This window comes from Dermacentor variabilis, chromosome 3, assembly GCF_050947875.1.
Source record: "Dermacentor variabilis isolate Ectoservices chromosome 3, ASM5094787v1, whole genome shotgun sequence".
Taxonomy (NCBI): domain Eukaryota; kingdom Metazoa; phylum Arthropoda; class Arachnida; order Ixodida; family Ixodidae; genus Dermacentor; species Dermacentor variabilis.
Genome location: NC_134570.1, coordinates 219,039,334 through 219,054,485, shown reverse-complemented (window position 1 = coordinate 219,054,485; position 15,152 = coordinate 219,039,334). Strand labels below are relative to the sequence as shown.

The following is a 15,152-nucleotide window of genomic DNA, read 5'->3' as shown; positions in this document are numbered from 1 at the left end:
TTTAATTAGGCCCTACGTAAACTTTAAGGAAACTAGCGAAGAACACAAACGAGAGTTGACAAAATTAAATTATGTGGTTTTACGCACCGAAACCACGATCTGTTTAATGAGCATGCCATAGTGGGAGACACCGGAAGGAAATGTGGACCGGCTGGGGTTTTTTAACGCGCCCCTAAATCACAGATGTTTTCGCATTTCCCCAACGAGAGTTGATAAACATGAGAGCAGCCTACAAGCATAGCGTAGAGTGACACACAGACCAGGAAATCGCGAGTGCGGCCTCTTGGTGGGCGCCGCACGTCACGCGAAGCCTAGGAGGCGTCGTTCTCTACCTTTGGATAATTACTGGGACAAGTAGCCGAAATACGGCAAAAAATAAATAAATTCATCTTTATCAACACGTAAAAATATATATCGCAATACTCAATAAACAAATATTTAGCAGCTGCTCTGCAACGCATTACTTATTGCCATAGAAGAAACGTGGCAGGTGGCTAGTGCTCGAATTATTACTGATAGAGGCGATATGTAACATCAAGAGCGGCACGGACGCATTTCGTGTTCTCAAGACTGCTCCAAAATATTACGTCACATAATGCATGCGCTCATGATGACCAAGTGCCTCTGCATGTTGAAACAGAATGCCGCGGGAGCCCAAGAATGCCAATGGACTTTCAACCTGTTGAGTGAGTTTGTTTCAACAAGGTCAAACACTGGGCCACTTTGTACGTGATTGAAGACGATCAACCTCGTCAAACACAGCGCTCACAGGAAGAGAATATTAAGGGACGAAGTGGACTGACAGTTGGCCTTCGTCCCATTGTCTATTTTTGTGCGCCTTGTGTTTTCATCTGGTCACTCACCTTAATTCAGCCACTTGTATTTTCTAATACCTACTCACGGATATTAGCCGGCTATTTTTTGATGAAAAAGCAATAGGCGCGTGTGTGTCTCGTTGTAATCGTAAATTGTGAGGAAACTATTATCCTACGCAAAACTGCAAAGGAAGCTTGCCTTGGCATGTCGTTCCATGGGGCGCTGCGTGTCGCGGTCGTAGAGGATGCGCCCCACGGCAAAGCGCATGTACCTGAAGGTGAGGTCAAAGCACTGCCGTGAAAGCTGCTGTATCTGGAAGAGCGAGTAGCGGTACCGGTCGAAGCGAAAACGAGCGAGCCTCAGCCGATCGATGGACAGTGGCCCCAAAAGCTGTACGACGCGCCATGCGATGTAGTTTACCACCACGTATCTGCACATAAAAAATCAGAAACAGCAGGTTTGTTGTGAAGGCAGCCAGTTATTTCGCATGCAGGTTATAATTGAGCACATTTTCACGTTTTTCACTGATGCGCAAGTTCCCATGCAGAACGCTCTGAATTGTGCAGGCAAATAATTACGCGCGCTCTTTTGCAAATACCAATTCCTGCATAGTGTTAGGCGCAGCAGATATACGAAGGAGAGAACCAGACGAATATTCAGCTGCTCCTTGCTCTGACATCTCACTGTAGAGCTTTTCATGAAGGTGTGGTACGCATTATGTTGGAAATTGCGCAGCAATACGGCGTTGTACGCGTTGAGTAAGAAGCTAAGCGAATTCTTAGAACTTGCGTTCTCTGCAAGCTATATTGACACGCGTGCTTTATCTTTTTCGGGAAACAGTTTTTCACCGCCTAACAAAAATTATCGCAAAGAGCAAGACACGGCTGCCTGTATCGCGAGTTTCTCGAATGTTATCGAAAGTTCTATCCGCTGTCTGTTATCACCGAACCTTGTGTAATCTCATTTCATTTATGCGCAACACGAATCGGTGTACAGCTTTCTGGAAGACACGCGCGCACTAGCGATTATTCTGGAATCTTCGATGACTGGTGTGCAAAAGCGGACGCACTTGAGCCGCTGATATATTTTCGACAATCGCCGACTGGACTAGTTGCTATCGTTGTTCTTTGAGTGTGTTGATTTTCAGGGCAAACGTTCGCCCACTAAAACGCTAGTTTGGTCATTCACAGTTTTGATGCCTCCTTTACCGCCACTACCACGTGAAATGCGGGAGCATTCATGTACCGAATGATCCCGCAAAGTCGTGATCCAAGCCCGAACCTGGAAGACAGCACCAGCTTCGCCCCAAACCATCGAGCATGCAGTAGACTCCAAAACGTGCCACGGAGCCCGGTCTTCTACACGAGCCGATCAGAAAGATCGTCTCCAAGTCAACAACAATGGCAGCTTCGCGTCCCGATCATGCTTCAACTACCCAAGGAGTCACCTACCTTCCGTGGCGCTTAGGTGGACGATCCAGAAACCTGGCTCGAGACTTTAGAAATGATTTCAGCCTTCAACAACTGGATCTCTGAGGATAAGCTACGCCGTCTATACTTCTCTTTGGAAGATGCCGCGAGGACATGGTTCGAGGATCGGGAGTCCACACTTGCAACGAGGGACTTCTTACGCAGCAACTTTCTGAGGCCTTTCACAGGTATTGTCAGGAAAAAAATGTGCCGAAGTTCGATTGGAAGCCAGGTGACAAAAAAGAACGTTGCCATCTGTACTAGATAAATGAGCCGCTTATTGCGCCACGGCGACCCAGAAATGTTCCAGGTGAAGGTTCGCCTACTCAAGCATGCTGTGAATAAGTAAGTTTTCCCCGGAAGGTTACGAAACCCACCGAAGACTGTCGAAGAGTTTCCACGTGAATCCGCCGGCATCGAGAAAGCTCTAGAAATTTGGAACCGCCAATCCAACCACCGCACAATCCCAGAAAACTACGCCGAAGTTCAGTCATTGGACACCGACGACCTACGCGACATCGCCACAGCGGTCGTGCGAGAGGAACTTCAGAGGATGTTCCTAAGACCCCAGCCTCAATTGCCTCGATCGCTGACGTCATGACAAAAGAAATCTGGTGGACACTGGAACTTCTCGAGGCGCAGCCGTCATCGCCACAGGACCCGCCTGAAGCGATGACCTACGCCACCGTCGCCCGCCGTCTAATTAACCCTCCACGGCTGCGCCAGGGTGCTGTAACGACGCAGTTTCGTCGTCCGCCGCCGCCGCCAGCTCGTCCACCTATCGTCCAACGAAACTACCCCAAGAAGAAAAACGTATGGCGTGCTCCTGACCACCGCCCGCTCTGCTACCACTGCAGAGACGCGGGTAGCGTCTACTGGCAATGCCCATACCGGAAGATGGGACCTCGAGGTTCCGCGTTAACTGGCCATGACCACAGCTTTTTCGAACGATCTCGTGATGTCGCCGAGTACATCGGCGCAACACAGTGCAGACCACGACGTCCTTCGCGTTCACCGTCGCCAAGATAACACCCGTCGCCGTAGCGCCGGGCGTTATTTCCTCAGCCCGGCGCCGGTCCGTGAGCCCATATCTGGAAAGCGAAAACAGCAACCGAAGGAGGTAAGGAAGCTGACCGTCGAACTGACGAACATCCTCCGCTGCGGACGAAGACACCGAAAAGTGTATTTTGGCGATATATATCAACAAGGCGCCGCCATCCCTACGAAGCCCAGAAGCAAAGAGCACGCCGACAAAAGACGACCTGGTGACGCGACGTTCCAGCCACACGTCAACACGACGCAGCCTTCAACCGACGCCAAAACCTAACTGTAACGCAAGACAAACAACCACCGACCCCGACGTGCTTATCAATGGCCATGCAGTTATCGCCTTAGTGGACACAGGTGCCGCATACTCCGTGATGCGTGAACCCCTTGCCGCCCAGTCGAAGAATGTTAAGACAGTATTTGAAGGACCTCAAATCCGGACAGCTGAAGGACACCTGATAACACCGACGGGATTCTGCGCAGCCAGGATTACCATTAATTATTGCACCTACCCTGCCACCTTCGTTATCTTTCAAAAGTGCTGACGAGAGGTAAGTCTCGGCGTGGACTTCCTGAACAAACACGGCGAAGTCATCTACCTCAAGTCGAAGTCAATAACTCTGTTGGAAGATCAAGCAATAAAGCCGGCGAGGTCTCGAAGCCACCATGCCTTGAGTGCTCAAAAATCAAGCCAGCATCCCGACTGGCTCCAGCATTGTCATTTCCGTCGGCCCCGAAACACCTGCAGACGTAGCAAGCGTCATGGAGGGTGACGAATGTCTATTCCTGGACCGCGAAATTCGCTTCGAAAGAGAGATCGCTGGTCTGCACGTAGAAAAAATGAAAGTGTTGTTGACCTACTTCAACGAGGAACTCAAGCACATCAACAAGGGCACGACGATCATATACATCAAGCAAATTCTGGAAACCAGCAATGCGTTTGTCCACCCGGTTTCTACGGCCTCTACCTCCACGACAATAGTTCCCGAATCAGACTTCAACATTAATCTAAGTCTCCTCATCAGTAAGCAGGAACCGCTCAAAGGTCTTCTCCGACGACATAAAAACTGATTTTCGACGTCATCGAGAATTCGACAAACACCAGTTGCAGAGCATCGCATAATAACCGAAGAGTGTGCTCTACCCCTCCGTCAAAGCCAATACCAAGTTTCGACGCGAGAACGTGAAGCTATAAGGAAACAAGTCGACGATATGCTGCGCAACATCACTGCATAGGCATCTCCTGCAGCCTCGGTAAAGAAAGAGGACGGAAACCTTCGTTTCTGTGTCGTATATTGTCGATTGAACAAGATTACGAAGAAAGACGTATACCCCCTTCCACGGATAGACGACGCATTGGATCGACTCTGCAACCCCAAATAGTTCTTGTCGATTGGTCTAAAGACTGGCTACTGCCAAATAGAAGTCGACGAATGAGATCGCGAAAAGACAGCCTTCTTCACGACAGACGGTCTCTGTTAGTTCAAGATTATGCCATTCGGACTGTAATCAGCACCTGCAACGTTCCAGCGCAGGATGAACACTGTGTTGGCAGGGTTGAAGTGGCAGACCTGTTTCGTACGTTGGAAGACGTCGTCGTTTTTTCTGCAAGTTTCGAGGAGCACTTGAGGCGACTTGAAACAGTCCTAAAGACAATCAAGTTTTCCGGACTTACTTTGAAACCGGAAAAGTGCCACTTTACGTAAGAAGAACTGCTGTTCTTGGGACACGTCATCATCAAGTCTGCAGTACACCCCGACCAGCCGGAGACAATTGCCAACGCGAAGTTCCAGGAGTACGTCGGCAAAAAAGCAGTCCGTAGATTCCTTGGCATGTGTGCCCACTACAGGCGCATAGTTAGGGACTTTCAAGGCATCGCTACGCCGCAAACACATTTAACTAAATGTGATACCTATTCAAGTGGGGAATAGCGCAGGCCAACGTGTTTCAAGAACTCAAATGACTCATGCAGTGGCCACCGGCACTTGCGCACTTCGACGAAGATGCGGATACGGTAATTCACACTGCCGCCAGTAGCCAATACTTCGCCGCCGTCCTAGCTGAGAAGAAAAGTGGACTTGAACGGGTGATAGCTTACGCTAGCCGGTCACTGTCACAAGCGAAAGCCAATTGTTCTACAACCTAAGATGTATGCCTTGGTGTTATATGTGCTACAGCAAAATTTCGCCCTTACCTATATGTTAGACCATTCAAAGTTGTAAGCGACCATCACGCCTTGCGTTAGCTAGTTAATTTTCTACGTGTAACAGTCAAGTGCATGGTAATTTCTCCCATTCATGAATTACTTGAGTACAAGTTCACACACATGTGCACACCCTAACAGATCATCTTTAAAAAGCTCTTTAATGTCTCCCTCTTTAAAAATGTATGGCTAGGGCCTGATTGAAATGTTACCGGCATTGCCAAATGAGCAGGTGCAATGGATTAAACAATGGTGACTAAACACAATATCTCTCAGCACAACAATGACATCTTCCCGATGCTTCAAAATCAGACTTACTGGCACCTATCATCTATGCATTTTGTACATTGTTTCACTTTTTAAAAGCTACATTCTTCTTTCTTTGGAGACTTGCGCATTGAAAGGCTAGCTCTTTGTTTGGGCATGCTTGGAAAAGTTGAGCCGACCCTCCATAGGTCTATTCAGCAAAAGTTTGTCAAACATAAAGGGTCCCTGAAGTGACTGTTGTACCTGACATAGAGAGTATATCGAGTGAAGTGCTTTCTACCAAAGATTTTGTGGCACTGTATTGAAATAAAACAGCTACAAAAATATACCCGCTCGTCTCAGGCCAAAGCATTCACCCTGCAGTTTTGTAGCTTGTGCCCATGGCCATGTCCTGCCGCCTTAGACACAATGCGATTCGATCGATCTGAACTTTGTCTTCCCGCATCTCTCTCTCGCACAGTTTATCTCATTCCTGTGGTGAGAACGGCCTCAAAAAGTTTACATGGACGAACTCGAGTTTCCCGCAGCGTGCAGACACTGCAGCTACACACGTCTGTAGTGCAAGATGAGCACAGCGCAGTGCTGGTACCATTCATGTTACTGCTGAGCCTATTTTTATGTGAAAACATCTCTGAATCCCATCAGCTGCTATCACCATTGCATTATTGTCAATCTAAGTCGCAGTTCTTTCACACTTCTACAACAGAGTCAACTTTTCCATGAAATTCGTTATTCCCCTACTTCTCTCGCTTGCATGCACAAATGCACATGTAGAGACAACTGCAGCTTTAGCAGGAGATTTACATTTTAAGGAAGAAGTGTGCCATTTGTTTAAAAAAACATCTACATGTCTAGCATTTGTGTATTTATTTTTGGAAACGAGCAAATATAAGCCTAATGGGACTGCTTATTTAAAGCAATCCTGATGACCTGTCGCGCGGAGCCAGTCGGATCACTCACTGGAATGACATCGCTCACCCGTTTTACTTAAAATGAGCAGAGGCAGATGAGAACACAGGAAGTGGGGATGCTCTGATCTCTAGCAATGCAGATGTTTAAAACCGAATTATACATTATCCACTTTACATATTGACACGTGTAAGTTTTCATCTTTAGCGCGCGACCACGTTTTACAGCCTAACAAATGTTATCGCACAGCGCAGGACGCGCCAAGCATGTCTCCGAAGTTTCTGGAATCTTATCGATGGGTTCATCCGCTGTCTGTCACCGAACCTAGTGTAATCTGATTGCATGCATGCCTGACGAGAACAGTGTAGAACTTTGTGGAAGACATGCGGGTCCCAGTGATTATTCTGGAACATTCGACGACTGATGTATAAAAGCCGACGCGCTTGACCCGCTGATCAGATTCTCGACGATCGCCGAGTGTGTTCGCCGCTATCTTTGTTTTTTGAGTGCAGCCTGCTTTTGAGGGCCCAAGTTCTCCCAATAAAACGCTAGTTTCGTTAATCACAGTTTTGCTGCCTTCTTCATCGTCACTGCTACGTGACATCTGGTGGAGGTGCTAGTGCGTTCATGTACCAAACGCCCCCGCAAAGCCACGATCCAAGCCCGAAATCCGAAGACAGCACCAACGTCGCCAATGACCAGCGAGCAAGCCTTAGGCAGCAGGGATTGCTACCGGAATACGGACCTCTCAGAGGGATCAAGTCCAAGTCAGAAACCCCAATGGCTGCCGCAGCGTCCCCATTCTGCTGCGACAACTTCAGGACCCACCAACCTTTCATGGATCATCGTCTGAAGATACAGAAACCTACCTCGAGACATATGAAAGAATCACGCGTTTCAGCAACTGGGACTCCGACGACAAGCTGCGGCATGTATACTTCGCCTTAGAAGACGCTGCCAGGACGTGGTTTGAGAACCGGCAGTCGACCCTGAACACGTGGGACCGATTCCGTAGCGCCTTCCTGCGGACTGTTACGAGCATCGTGAGTAAGAAAAGGGGCAGAAGCTATGCTAGAAGCCCGAGTACAAATATCCATCGAAAACATAGCGATTTTCACCGAGGATATGACGCGTCTGCTCCGCCACGCCGACTCAGAAATGTCTGAGGAAAAGAAGCTTCGCCTACTCATGCGTGGCGTCAAGCAAGAACGTTTCGCCGGAATGATACAAAATCCACCGAAAACCGTCGAAGAGATTCTTCACGAGGCCACAATCGTCGGGAAAACTCTGCAAATGCGGATCCAGTAACTCAGTTGCTGCGCAAGCCCAGCAAACTACGCCGCAGTTCAATCATTGGCCACCGACGACCGACGCGAGACCATTAGAACGGTGGTGTGAGAGGAACTTCAGAGCATGTTCGCAACTGAGGTTTTTTAGCGCACGAGAAGGGACGAAAGACAGTGGCGAGACGAGGACACAGCGCTAACTTCCAACAATGGTTTTGTTCCACAAAGCGGTACACACATATATATAGATAACACACACAACCGTACGCATGCGCATATGTACTGATTTCTAGTCAAATGAGACAGCTACTGTGGTTCTGAGAAGCCCAGTTGCCGGACAAATCACAAGGAACGCTACGTTCATTGCGAGAAAAATATCGTGTACGAACTACCCCTGTCGTGCGGCAAAAAATACATCGGCCAAACGGGAAGGTGCCTAAATGACAGGTTGCGTGAACACGCAAATAATGTGCGAAGTGGAGGAGTGGGGCATCTGGCTTTTCACTGCAGAAAACATGGGTGCACTCCCATTTATAAACAGTGCACGGTGATAGGAAGAAGCCCAGCGCAAACAACACGTGAGATTATTGAAGCGGCGAAGATTGCTAGTTTAGGGAGCGCTTGTGTTAGCGCGCCTTCAATAGACCTTTCAAGTAAAGAATTCGCTTTTTTAAACGTGACACAGAGGGTGGCCTGATGGAGATTACAGTTTAATCTTGCAATTACAAAAATTTTTTTTTGGCTATGCATGGTCGTTCTTTCATCTTTGATAAGATCTTAACTTTCCATAACACATGTCTCGTTGCTGTCTCATTTGACTAGAAATCAGTACATATGCGCATGCGTACGGTTGTGTGTGTTACCTAAATATATGTGTGTACCGCTTTGTGGAATAAAACCATTGTTGGAAGTTAGCGCTGTGTCCTCGTCTCGCAACTGTCTTTCGTCCCTTCTCGTGCGCTAAAAAACCTCAGTTACGTAATACCAACACGGCCTAACCTACGCTCTTCCACGTTCCCAAGATCCAAACCTCAGGTTGCATCGATCGCGGACGTCATGAGATACGAATTCCAGCGGCCACTAGAAGTTCACGAAGGCCAGCCGAAATGACCACAGGTCTAACCTGAAGCGATGACCTACACCACCGTCGCCCGCCGTCAAAATGACACTCCGCCACCGCGTCAGAGCGCTGTAACGACGGAATTCCGTCGCCAGCTCGCCCACCCGTTGTCGAGCGAAGCTATCCAAGGAAGACAGAAGTCTGGCGCGCCCCTGACCACCGCCCGCTCTGCTACCACTGCGGTGAAGGGTCACGTATACTACCGATGCCCATATCGGGAGATGGGACTGCGAGGGTGTGCCGTTAAGAAGCCACGACCACAACCTGGCGAACGACCTCGCGATATCGCCGACTACCCTGCCGCCACTAAGTTGAGCCCTCGACGACCATCCCGTTCGCCATCATCAGGTTCGCTACCTGTCGCCGCAGCGCCGACCAAACACTGGCTCAGCCCGGGGCTGGTCGGCGAGCCCATATCCGGAAAACTAAAAGCAGCAACAGATGGAGGTGCGGTTGCTGCTCGTCGAACTCACGAAGATCGTCCGCCGCCGACGAAGACGCCGAAGAGACCACGTCGACGACATAACAACGACATAACGCCATATCGACGAAGTCTGGCAGTAAATAATGCGCCGACGAAAGGCGACCTGGCATCGACACGTACCAGCCACAGGTCAACGTGACGCATGCGTGATCCGACGCCAAGAGCTAACTGTAACCCAAGAAAAAATAACCACCGACCTCTACGTGCTTCTCCACGCCACGCAGTCACCGCCTTAGTAGACACAGGAGCCGATTACTCCGTCATGAGTGGAACCATCGCCGCCCAGTTGAAGAAAGTTAAGATTGCATGGGAAGGCCCTAAAATCAGGACAGCTGGAGGGCACCTCATCACGCCGACTGGAATCTGCATGGCAAGAATTACTGTTCATGACGGGACTTACCCTGCCACCTTCGTTATCCTCCAATAGTCTTCACGAGACGGTATTCTCGGATGGACTTCCTGAAATAACACGGCGCTACCATCGACCTGAAGTCGAAGTCGATCACCCTGTCGGAAGATCGAGCGATATTTTTATAGAGCTCTCGAAGTCGCCACGCCTTGAGTGTGCTCGAAGATCAAATGAGCATCTCGCAGCGCTCCCGCACTATTATTTCCGTTGGCACCGAAACACCAGTTGATGTAGGAGGCGTCACCGAGGGAGACCAACACCTACTGCTCAACCGTGAAATTTGCGTCGCAAGAGGGATCACTCAACTCCACGGAGGGAAAGCGGAAGTGATGCTAACCAACTTCAACCAAGAGTTCAAGCACCTCAGCAGGGGCACGACAATCGGGTTCATCGAGGAAATTCTGGAAACCAGCAATGCCGTTGTCCTCTCGGATTCCGCCGCATCTAACCCGACAGCCATATTTCCCGCAGCAGACTTCGACATAAATCCAAGTCTCCCCACGAGTTAGCAGCATCAGCTCAGAAGTCTTCTCCAACAATACAAAGACTGGTTTTCGACGTCATCGAGGAGTCGACAAACAGCCGTTGCAAAAAATCGCGTAATAACCGAAGAGTGCGCTCGATGACTCCGCCAGAGCTTTTACCTAGTTTGGACGCGTGAACGTGAAGCTATTGGGCAACAAGTCGACGAAATGCTGCGCGACGACATGATCCAGCTGAAACGCCCGTGCGCATCCCCTGTAGTCCTGGTGAAGAAAAAGTGCTTAACCCTACGTTTCTGCATCGATTATAATCGACTGAACAAGATCACGAAGAAGGACGTATAACCCCTTCCACAGATAGACGACACATTGGATCAGCGCTGCAACGGTAAATCCTTCTCGTCGATGGACCTCAAGTCTCGCTACTAGCAAATAGACGTCGACGAGAGAGATCGCGAAAAGACCGCCTTCATCATGGCAGAAGGCCTCTACGAGTTCAAGGTCGTGTCATTTCGCATGTGCTCAGCGCCTGCTGCGTTTCAGAGCGTTATGGACACGGTGTTAGTAGGATTGAAGTGTTAGACGTGTCTTGTTTACTTGGATGACGTCGTTGTCTTCGCCGGAAATTTCTACGATCACCTTAGGTGGCTAGCGACAGTACTGGAGGCCATCAAGTCATCAGGACTCACTCTGAAGCTAGAAAAGTGCCGCTTCGCATACGATGACCTTCTGTTCCTAGGCCATGTCAACAGCAAACCTGGTGTACGCCCCTACACGCAGAAGACAGCTGTCATCGGAAAATTCCCGCAGCCCATCGACAAGAATGCAGTGCGTAGATTCCGTGGCATGTGAGCCTACTACAGGCGCTTTGTCAAGGACTTTTCACGCATCGCTGAGCCGCTAACACATCTAACCAAATGTGAAGTCGAGTTTCACTAGGAAACGCCGCAGCCAGACGCATTTCAGGAACTCAAACGACACATGTAGTCGCAACCGGCGCTTGCTGACTTCGACGAGGACGCCGATATAGAAATCTCTACCGACGCCAGTAGCATACGCGTCGGTGCTGTCCTAGTCCAGAGAAAGGCCAGATTTGAACGGGTGATAGCTTCCGTTAGCCGCTCACCTTCGAAAGCGGAAGGCAATTATTCTACGGCCGCAAAAGAATGACTTGCCGTCATTTGGGCAACAACGAAATTGCGGATTTACCATTATGCCAGGCCGTTCTCAGTCGTAAGCGACCATCAAGAGATCTGTTGGCTAGCGAATTTAAATAAGCCTTCAGGACGCCTGTCGCGGTGGAGCCCCAGAGTGGAACAATATCACACACTGGAACTTCGGACGAAACACACTGTAACTTCGGACGAAAACACCGTTGCCGACTGCCTATCACGCACCCCCATTGACCCGCCGCCGCAAGATGAGGAGGATGACGACGGCGTCCTTGGAATAATAAGCGTGGTAGATGTCGGTGAACAGCAGCAAGTAGACCCGGAGCTAAAAGTCTCGCGATGTATTTGGAAGGGAACACAGACGTTGTCCTTAGGGCATTTAAGCGAGGATTGTCTTCGTTCTCGCTTCAAGACAACCTACTCATAAAGAAGGACTTCGCGCCAATCCGCGCCAACTACCTTCTTGTTGTTTCCAGGGCGTCCAGAAATACTGCACGCCCTACATGAGGATCCCACCACTGGGCCCCTCGGATTTTCCCGGACGCAATCGAGGATACAGGAAAGGTATTACTGGCCGCGGCTCACCTCCAACGCCGCCCGTTACGCCAAGGCATGCCGATACGGTCAGTGACGCAACACGCCACCGACAAGGCCAGCGAGATTACTACAGACGATGGAGCCTCCTTGCCCGTTACTTCAGCAGATAGGGATGGACTTGTCGGTACCCTTTCGGTCGTGATCATACGGAAATGAGTGGACGGTCGTGGCAACAGACTACCTCACGCGCTTCGCTGAAACGAAAGCTCTGCGGAAAGGTAGCGCACCTGAAGTGCAAAAATTTGTCGAAAACATCCTGCTGTGACATGGCGCCCCTGAATTTCTCATCAGCGACAGAAGAACGGCCTCTACAGCGGAGCTCAACCAAAGCATTCTGCAATATAGCCAGAGAAGCCGCAGCAGGGAAACTGTCTAGCACCTGCTGACGAGTGGTCTTACGGAGCGCCAGAACAGGACTCTCGCCTACATGCTGGCAATGTACTTCGACGTCGAAAACAAGACCTTGGATGCCATTCAGCCGTACGTTACCTTTGCTGCAGGGGCAAAAGTTATACCACAGGGCACAAAAGCTATAAATTCAACGTTTATATTATCGGAAGGAATACAAAAATATTTACGATGCATCCGCACTTGTACTACACAAACTTTCTTTCAGAAGAGGGCACAAGTCGCAATACAAATGTACAAAAACATGATAAAGAGTACTTGCATTCAAGATAGAATAACAACCATGGCGTGATTGCTGTTCCATGTCATCTAGAGAGTATATCTCTTTCTCATCATAACGAGCGCGAAATGACACATGTCGCGCTTTTTTATGTGTTATTCCTCAACCTTTTTTTTTGTCAATCGGTTGCCGTATGTGAACAGATGAACAATCTAAACCAGACACGCAGCATCTCGTGTCAATGCATCGTCAAGTAGGATGAGCATACTTGTCCTTGGAGTTAATTATGGTGCTCTCCTGGGTGCATGCTGAGGCACCAGCTAGCAGTCTACCCCATGTACATCTGACCAAATATATAGATGATCAAAGGCGTAGACTACACTACCCCGGACGGGCACAAGACAAATTTGGTGGTATCTTTACCTAAGCAAGCCTCCTCTGCGTGGGTGCCTTTCTCAATTCGCTTGTGGTCTGCAATGCATACACAATAAAAGCGAAAAATAAAGTAGGCAGCTCATGCACTGCAGTCAACAAGTGAACTAAGAAAGGCGAGTAGGCAAGTGAAGTTTCCTTGGTTAAAGATACCACCAATGCTTGTCTAGTGTGTGTGAGAGGCAGTGCACTGTATTCCTTTCACATGTGGTCAAAGGTACGCAGGGCACACTGGCGATAAGTAAATGTGCCAAGTATGTGCCAAAGAAACACCACATTTCAATCAAAAGACCGCTACGATCGTCCAACTTCGCCGTGCATTGCCGCGATAGGCCTTTTGGCTCAATTATGATCATTCATCTTTTTTCACCCACGGTGAAAAATTGACAAGAGAAATCATTGTTGCGTATCACTTAAATAAAACATGTGTGAGGCAGCCTGCATTATCAATGAAAGAAAAAAATGCGTCCCGTCTAGATGACCAGGGACAGAAATTTGTCTGCACATATTTACTTTTCTTTTGATGCAAATACCGTTTCTCGTGATTTTACGCCTTTATATCATTAATTACGCCTTCCCTTTGAAAGAAAGTGTGCACAATATAAGCACACATCCAGTATTATGCCTATTTTTAATCCTTCCATCAAAATAGTCAATGGAAAGCACCTGTAATGTTGAATGGTCTCCTTTCCCTCCCTGTGTAAATTTTGCCCTGAAAAGTTACATGAAATGACCGCAAACTCATAAGGACACTACAAATTTCACCTAGCTAACATGGCTGTTTCTCAGAAAATGCACAAATACGGCAATAGATATCTCTTTTAATACTGCAGCAACAGTTGGTGCAAGATAGCTTCGACGTTGCTGCAATACTTCACCTCTCACAGGACTGCAGTGCTTAAGAGAGAACATATGTGTAAGTACACAACAACAAAAACAAGCATGTACATGAACTGTAAGTTTGACGTTAGCAATGGTAACATGGGCTTTTTCGTGTAGTTAAACACTAACTAATATGCAGAAAGCATATGCACAATTATACTTAGCTGTATATACTTGCCCACCCTACATAAAACAATAAAAGTTGCAGCGCATATGATGTTTTTCCAGATCCCGCTATCTTTGTCAAAAATAATTTTAGAATTAGACAAACCGCTTTCAATTCATCTGCCCAGTAACCGAAGTTTTACTGATAGCATTATAATTTGGACTAGCTATTTGGACATGCTCTGACCTGATCAGCACCAAGCAGAATGAATGGAAGACTGCCCAACGTGCTGACGAAATACATAGGATCATCATACCTTGCTGGTGAAGCAGCACAACGACATGGACACGGCGAAGACACACAAGAATACACAACACTCGCTGCACTCGCAACTATTTTATTTCAGAACACATACTTCATGTTCATCTACCTGCGCACCCTCAGGCGTAAGCGGTAATCAAGGCAAGATTACAGACATATTTCAAATTCATTTGCCCGCGCATACTCAGGCGTCAAAGATACGCACCCGTCTATCCTGGAGTGCAATCTTATTCCATTTGTTGCACCCCTAACAAACATCTCTGTTTACATAATTGTTTTATACAAAGGATAAAACAGAACACATGGAAAGGGACCCAAAGTATTAAAAATAATTCTTCACAGCTGTAGAATTACGGATTTTTCATTGATTATTACTTGAAATTACGCTAGGTTCAATCATATTATTCTGTGTCGCGCTGTTGACATCAAAGTCATTTGATGAGTGACATATCAACGACGAGCAAACGGCATAGCAAGAGGAAGCAGACAATTTAGCACTGTGTGTAAAATAGTGCTCACTAA

General features: G+C 48.2%; 1 protein-coding gene across 1 annotated transcript in view; it reads right to left on the bottom strand.

The window, feature by feature from the left end:
* Window positions 1-15,152, bottom strand: part of LOC142575026 (neprilysin-1-like) — a 278,838-nt gene that overhangs the window by 109,892 nt on the left and 153,794 nt on the right. The window contains exon 4 of the mRNA XM_075683998.1: window positions 1,015-1,246. Within this exon, the coding sequence (XP_075540113.1) occupies window positions 1,015-1,246 (232 nt within the window). The remainder of the gene's footprint in view (window positions 1-1,014; window positions 1,247-15,152) is intronic.